Raw genomic sequence first — 8,465 nt, forward strand, 5'->3', positions numbered from 1 at the left:
AACACAAATCCCAATTGACAACCCTTCACCACCAAATAATTGGCCCGCCAAAATTTTAACCCCTAAAATGGAGTTCATAAAATGGCTTAAGTGATAACCATAATAATGTTGGCTACTATTCCAAGTGAAGATCATGTTGGTGGGCAGCAGCCAGAGACAAGCGCAGCCGAGGCGACGACACCAAGGGTGTTGCTCATCTTAGCCGCGATTTTGGAACGTCTAGTGGCTAGGAATGATCCACTTGTAGAACATAGTGGTCGTAACAGCTTGATTCATCATGTTAGTCTTAGGCCATTGGAGGCGGGTGAGCTTGGAATGAGCTTGAAGGTGTTCAATGGGGTCCGAGCTCCTAACATAAGTATAGCCAAGTACTTGGAGAGGCTATACAAGTACACAAATTGTAGTCCATCTTGTTTTGTGGTTGGATATGTGTACATAGATAGATTGGTGCATAAGCATCCCGAGTTGCTCGTTATTTCACTTAACGTTCATAGGTTGCTCCTCACAAGTGTTATGATCGCGTCGAAGATGCTTGACGATGTGTACGCTCTTTCTCTTGATCCCTCTTCCTCTATAGAGTTTGTGTTACAATTTTCATAGTATTAGTTTTAGAGTTGAGTTGATATTATCATATGTCATGCGTTTTTGTTTTAATTAGATTTGTCCCATGCATCTTCTAAATTATAATACAACCTCATTAAATAGAGAGCTTCAATAGCCTAATTTTGGGAATTGACTAGTTTAAATAGACCGAAGTTTAGGTAAGGTATATAATACAACTTCATTAAACAGAGCTTCCATAACATAATTTTGAGAATTGACTAGTTTAAATAGACCAAGTGTAGGTAAGTTAAGGAACATATGTATTTCCTCCGTGTTTTTTGATGCAAATAATATTGTGTGTTTTGCTGGAAATTTATAAAGTACAAAAAAAAAAAAAAAAAAAGTGAGTTAAAAGTTCATGTAAAAAATTAGGATGTGAGAAAATGTTACAAGTGGGTGGGAAAATCATGAGAGGAGGAAAATATAAAACAATATTACAGCATATCTCTATTTAAAAAGGTGTTCTTTTAAGAAAAATTGTTGCATTTAAAAAAAAGAAATGGAGGGATTACTACTTAAATAGTTAAATGTGACTCTGATCGATAAAGTTTATAAGTGACAGGCAATATAACAACGCTTTCTATGCGAAAGTTGGAGGAGTAAGCAACTCAGAATTAAACAGATTGGAGCTGGAATTACTTTTCTTATTGGATTTTGAAGTCACGGTTAGTTCACCCATATTTCAGAGTTATTGTTGGTACCTTGAGAAGGAAGATTTGAGAATTGGTTCTACACTTAAAAGAATTCAACAGCCAATAGCTTTTGATATCAAAGATGATGTGAATGGTATTTGATTGCAACGAAAAACACAAAGTGCTTCATTTTTAGGTAGAAAAGTATACAAGATATTGTATCTTTTTTTTTCTAACTTTTATTATGTAACATATATTTTTATTCACTAATTCTTATATGTGACTAGTCATATCGTGTGGTCAACTATCATAGATTTATGGGGTTACTTTGTCAGCGTTCTAGGGGTTACCTATTGAATGTCATAGCCTCATAGGGCAGGTTACTTTGTCAATGTTATAATAGGGGTTGCTCATCCAATGTTGTAGGGGTTATTCCGTCAGTGTTAGAGGAGTTACTTTGTTCTTTTACAATCGCTCACACGGTACACCCAGCTACACTAAAAACGCACTGATTTTTATTTGAAGTTATTATCATTAATTAATTTCTAAGATAAGGAGGAATACTCTGATTAGACATGCATCAACTTTCATGATTGTTTTGGTCAAGTATTTATGAACTAGACATTTAGATTTGAGAGGGGGAGGGAGGATATAAAAGGGATCCTTTGAGCCTTGCACTCGAGAGATTTCGACCTTGTGATCTCATGGTTATAGGATGAAAATCTCAACCAATTAAAGCCTTTCAGTAGCTAACTTTTATGCGACGTTGGGTCAAAATGCACTTCACAATTGAAAAAATGGAGTCAAAATTCTCTAAAAGTAGGTCTACTTGATTACACAATAATAAATTTATTAATTGTTGATGCAATACCCCTCATGATTGCTTTAAAGGAGTTTAATATGCTACTCATATCAATAAGATGCATCTTCCTTTTAGGGAGCTCATATGCTAAGATATTTCTCATGACAAAATGTGTCGGAAGGACTTGTGTTGGTCTGTGAGGACAGTTTTGGCCCTTGATGCGTATTTCGTGACAATAGGCCCCTCCCTAATTCGTTTGGGGTCGGAGTGTTACAAATGGTATCAGAGCAACCCTGCGACCATATGCTAATTATGGATAATTAATCCTATGTCAGTCGCCTAGCGGGGGAGAATTCTGTGGCTATATGGTCGTATCCAGACTGGATGTAACACTTTGGCTATCTAGTTGCCATTAGGCGTAATACAGGGGTCCCTAGGATTCCAGGCACAACGAGGGCATTGTCGTTCTCAAGTCAGGGTTATGTAATACCCCTCATGATTGCTTTAAAGGAGTTTAATATACTACTCATACCAATAAGATGCATTTTCTTTTTAGGGAGCTCATATGCTAAGATACTTCTAAATTAAGCGTGCTTGGCTAGGATTAGTCTTAGGATATGCTAAGATACTTCTCAGTTAAGCGTGCTTGCTGGGAGTAGTCTTAGGATGGGTGACCTCCAGGGGAGGTTTCCCCGGTGCACATGAGTGAGGACAAAATGTGTCGGAAGGACTTGTGTTGATCTGCGAGGACAATTGTTGGCCCTTGATGCGCATTTCGTGACAATAGGTGTAAGTGATGACATGTGGCATCTTTATGTCACCATGACAAGGCGCACATTAAGCATCCATTTATTATAAAAACTAAGGCATGACATGGAGGCCAATAATGTTTGACCTCTTGAAAAACTTTTCATATGCGTAACCTCTCTATAATAATGTTTAGTTTAATGGGAAGCTCTTCATATTTATATAACCTCCCTATTTAATTTTTGGAATTTTTTTCAGGAAAAACCTTTAAAGTAACTTTTTTATTCAAAATAACTTTTTAAAATTTTTGGGCTAGGAGAAACCTATTTATAATTTTTTTGTTGAGGACGGCCAAGTGCCACTTTTCGACGTTGACTTGACCTTTTCCGGCATTGATCGAGCATGTGCATGTCACGTGCCTTACTTTTTCTATTCACACCCCTTTTTCCTAATTCCACTTTACCTCCATTTAAACCCTCTGTCTCTCCTCTCTCTCTCTCTCTCTCCTTTATGTGAACAATGATCGAGGCTATTAATCTCCCTGCAACACCTTATCTGCCATGGCTGCTACATTATCAATGAAGGTGTGAATTGCATTCAATTGACACCCACCCAAAACAGTTGAATTGAATTAATTAAGTATGTATTTAAAAATCGATTATTTTCATTTCTGTAAATGTAGCATTGATAATCATGGGTCCATGAAGTCCTCTTCGCCATAGGAAAGCCACACCCACAACTCAAATCATTGCCTCGAACCATAATTGTTGCATAATTGAGATATAATTGCCAATTTTAAAAAAGGAAAAAATCCTAATCTTTTATAAATTAACAAAAACATAAGAGATTGATAAACCTTTGGTCGAAATTTGTTGGGAAAGCCTTCCAGCTTATTTGAATTGATTGAACTCCAACAATGGGAAATTGACAGAGAGGAGATAAAGAGGAGAGAAAGGGAGAGAGAGAGAGAGAGAGAGAGAGGGTTTAATTAATTGGAGGGAAAATAGATTGGAATTAGGAAAAAGGGGTGTAATTAGGAAAAAAAAAGATAAGGCATGTGACATGCAGATGCTCAGTCAACTCTAGAAAAAGTCGAGTCAACGTCGTCAAAAAGTGGCACTTGGGCGTCCTCAACAAAAAAAATTCATAAACGGGTTTCTCCTAGCCAAATTTTTTTAAAAAGGTTTTCCTCGATATGAACAAAATAGTAGCTTTAAAAGGTTTTTCCTCACAAAATTTCCTTAATTTTATGTAACTCCTTATTAACTACACAATAATAAAATTTAATTAACAAGTAATTAATCGCATCAATGGTGATTCATTGGATACTCATATTCTAGATTCAATAAGGATCTATCAAACAATTTTATAGAGTAATATTTCATCATTTATTATTTGATTTTTTTGTAACGTAAAATGAATAAAATTTAGATGTTATTAATCTTATTCTTTTGTTTCTTTAGAATGATATTAGATCACAGTCAACAAGATGCACAAAAACCGTGGTTTTGTGTTTGATTTAAAGCCCTAAACCTATGATATGCACCCATATATAGGGTGAAAAGTTGTGCAAAGATAAGATAAGAAATTAATAAATATATCCTAATATAAAAACTTTTGTATACATCTGATGTACAGTAATATTATTGTACATCGAGGTAACTTTTATTGAATTTAGGGTAACTTTAAGACTTTTTTGGGTAAATTATTTATATTAGGGTAACTTATATATACAGGTTAACTTTCATTCATTACAACCTTTACAGGATAACTTTTGATCATTTTAAGGTAACTTTATAGCGGATGTACAATATTTTATTGTACATCTGTTTTTTTTTTTAAAATATTTATCATCCTAATACTACCTCCGTTTTTTTTAGTTGACATATTGTGACTTTAGAACTATTCACACACTCCTCTTTGACCGTGATTTATGGTTTATACATAATGAAAAATATAGCCATGTGGGATCTTATTAGATTCGTCACGATATATATTTTCAAAATATCAAATTTTCATAATTTTTGCTTATCGGTAATTAGAGATATCAATGGTTGAAGTTGTGCATTGGCAAACGTGACTAAAGAAACATATCAACTAAAAAGAAACGGAGGATGTATAATATAGAAAACTAAGAATCCTAATCCTAATATATCTCATACTCATATGTATTTATAACCAACTACTAATTCTATCCGAACATAAATAAATTGAACAAAATAAATATCATAATAACTAAATTTTTTTTAAAGTCTAAAAATGGTAAAACCGCTTTAAGTGAAAGGTAAAATCCATAAGCAAAAATCTTAATACTCCGTAATTAATATGAGTTAAGATAACAAATGGGGACTAACTTAAACATTGTGTTTAGGATCTAACTTTTTTTTTTACTTAATATTTGGTGTCTAAGTTTTATTTTCTGGTGTAAATAATTGTTGTCTCCAAAAAAGTTTAACCCTTAATTAAAAAAGTTGGACCCTTCTAGTTAACCACTAAAACAATTTCTTTTTATTTTTTTTTTTTAAAAAAACAACCAATTAGAAAGTAGCAAAAACTTGGACCCTTCATTAAAGTACTATGAGACTTTTTGATTGTTTTTATGAATATGCATAAACTTATTTTTGTTACTTGGTTAATTAATTCTTAACACGTATGACTATTTTAATATCATGCATGTATATATTCATGTATCTTTTTTATTTATTTTTATTTATTTTTTTGTTTATAAACGCTTAAATTGTTATTTTAATCACTAACTATAATTGTATTAATATTAAATGTAAAAAAACTTTTATTTTCATTCGTACATACATATTACTATATTACTATTTACTACGGAAGGTTATTGATGAAATCTAGAGATAAGTACTTACTGGTGACTTGTTTATTTTATATATTATTAACTAGATTAATCCCATGCGATGCACTATTTAAATAATAATTTTTTTTGCTTATTTGTATGTGATACGTATTTAAGAAAAATAATAAATCGTGTGATCATATTAAATAATCGAGCTAACAAAATATATGATGTTAAATACGGAGTATTATAATTATATATTATACTATATACTTCCACAATTTTAATAAAATTTAAACTTATTTATAAGATATTAGCATTATTTTACTGGTTTATTTTTCATTAATTTTTTTTTTAAGAACTAATAAAGAATGAAAATCCCAAAAACATATAATTCACTATAAATGTATAGAGTAGCTATAGAAGGAGATAAAAAGTGTTAAAAAAAATGAAATAGTTCAGCCACTTATTTATATACTCCCTCTGATTTTTTTTTTAATTGCAACTTTTGCTATTTTAGTCCGATCAAAATTAAATGCAACTTTCTATTTTATTTCTATTTTGGGTAAACAAAAACCTTCAAAATTACTATATTACCCTTACTTAAAATTTGTAAATTTTTTTACTTTACCCCTTATTAACCCTAATCCCCCATTACACTCAAAACATCCCAATTATACTAATCTAATTACTCCCTCCAATTAATTCCCCCAACCAACACCAATCTCCCAAATCCCCAACTACCCACATTTAAGTGGAGTAGTTTGGGAATTTCTACTTCTAGAGTTTTCTGAATAACCCTAGATCTGGTTCTTCGTCTTCCTCTTCCTCGCTCCTTCGCGTCTGTGACTTTCTCCATTCTACCTCCTCCATTCTGACCTTCACTCCTCCAAACTTTAAACACTTGAGTCCCCCACTACAATGGTTGACGCAGATCCACTAATCGACGCCTATATAGCAACCAATGACAACATCGAGGGAACTTTCATCAAGTCCCTTATTATGGATATCCAAAGGGGAGATGATTTTCCTCGTCGACTGTACCATCATAAAGATGGGAGGAGCTGCTGTTCTTCGAGTACGTTCAAGGCGTTGGGCGAAGTTCTCCAACGGATGGATGACGAAGAGAAAAAAAAAGGCTGAGGGTGAGGGAATTGCTGAGTCCCGTGGGAAAAAAAGATTGATTTCAGTCCTGTTTGTGTAGATATGGAATGCAAAAGTGGTGAGGGAAGTGGTGTGGCGTCCTCCAAGCCCAGATCTAACCCTACCAGGCCGCCGGCGAAGATTAGGACAAAAAGGAAGGCGACGTTGGTGGCTAGGAGGCATTGGCGGGGGTTGCCTGACCAGGAGGTGGTTGTGCCCTATTCTGATGAGGAGGGTGAGGAGGGTGACAACGTTGACGTGGTCGGCCCTTCTGTCAAGAAGCCCTCTGTGAGGCAGATGAACCCTAGGGTTCAACCCTCCAACTGACCTTTGCGTAACGACTCCTAACCCTACCTATCTTAAATTTTTTTGAATAAAAAGAGTCCCTTTTATTTAATTTTGTCGATATCCTGTTGATTTTCCATGGTATTTGGTTGGTGTTGTTGGATTTTTTTACTAGTCTGGATGCATGTTGTCTTGCTTGGTTATTTGTCAACTCCTACTCTGTTGTATGCTTTGATGAAGATGCATGAAGGCTTGGTTGATTATTTGTGATATCCTAGGCTGTTGTAGTTGGTGTTGTGGATTAATGTTGGCTTGGTTGCTTTGTTATTGTATCCTGCTCTGGTGTAGTTGGTGATGTGGATTAATGTTGGGTTGGTTGCTTAGTTGGTGTATCCTGCTCTATTGTAGTTAGCGTTGTGGATTAATGTTGGCTTGGTTGCTTACTTGTGATATCCTGGTCTTTTGACATGTCATGTATGGTGTTCCTGACTTGGTTTGCTTTGTCTGCTGTTTTGGACTATGTAACATGTATGCATGTGTTGGAGAATATTGTAAGAAATGTTTGGTTGTTGGTATTGGCATTTGGTGCATATGGCTGTTTGATTGATGAATGATGAGGCTAATGTGTGAATACAAATGTTAAAAGTCCCCTGGTCATACCTTCAAGTGTTCTCAATGATCAATTTAGTAGAGAATACATGACAGTCCCTTATGTGGTAGCATTACTTGTATTCAGTCCCCTACTTGTCTGTGTTGTGTACTCTGCCCAAATCCAAATGAGGAAGGGACTCTGTTGACCTTCACAACCCACATGTGTCTTGCTCCAACTATGTGCTTTATGCCTTTGTTGTTGAGGTAACCATGTGGGTTGGTTTTTATTGAAATATGGAAAAAAATAAACTTCTGATGGATTGAATGGCCACATAAACTCAGACAAAGAACCATTTCTATTCAATTGAACATGTGGTTACAAAATTACTTTACATTAGACTGCCTTACAAGTTTGATAACTGAATTCAACAAAATACACATAACCACCTAAAAAATAGAACATGTTAACAAAAAATTACCATACCAATTGTAAGTGGTTATGTGTGGCAGTCCATGTGTTCTGTTCCTTGATCAGTCCCCTCATTCACTGGCCTAAACATAGTGTCTAGGTACTCCACTGCCTCTAACACTATTTCCTTCTGCACTTCTACTTGATTTGGCAACTCTCCAAGGTTTTCCAGTTTTTTCTTGTTCATGTGGGGGAGTTTGTACTTTTTTCCACCTTGTACTTTGAGGATCTCAATCATGCACTTTTGCAAAGTTAACCAAATATACTTTTTGACTTGTGGATTGAATGCCTCATAAATTTCTTGCACTTTTGTAACTAACTCATCTAGGTTGTTAGGAAAAGACTGATATTGCAATGACTGAATTGACCTAAACAACCCTGAGTCAAGCACAT

General features: G+C 34.6%; 1 protein-coding gene across 2 annotated transcripts; it reads left to right on the plus strand.

Moving 5' to 3' along the window:
- Nucleotides 1–1,539, plus strand: LOC110728788 (cyclin-U1-1-like). Of its 2 annotated transcripts, none has more exons than XM_021908437.1 (2): nt 1–542; nt 1,160–1,539. In XM_021908437.1, exons 1-2 carry the CDS (start codon nt 106–108, stop codon nt 1,395–1,397), a joined length of 675 nt encoding a protein of 224 aa, XP_021764129.1. In that variant the 5' UTR covers nt 1–105; the 3' UTR covers nt 1,398–1,539. The 2 variants fall into 2 exon arrangements, with proteins under 2 accessions (XP_021764129.1, XP_021764130.1); XM_021908438.1 differs by having other exon boundaries at nt 3–542; nt 1,166–1,539.
- The last annotated feature ends 6,926 nt before the right edge of the window (nt 1,540–8,465 follow it).

The sequence above is a fragment of the Chenopodium quinoa genome, unplaced genomic scaffold (assembly GCF_001683475.1).
Source record: "Chenopodium quinoa cultivar QQ74 unplaced genomic scaffold, ASM168347v1, whole genome shotgun sequence".
Classification (NCBI taxonomy): Eukaryota; Viridiplantae; Streptophyta; class Magnoliopsida; order Caryophyllales; family Amaranthaceae; genus Chenopodium; species Chenopodium quinoa.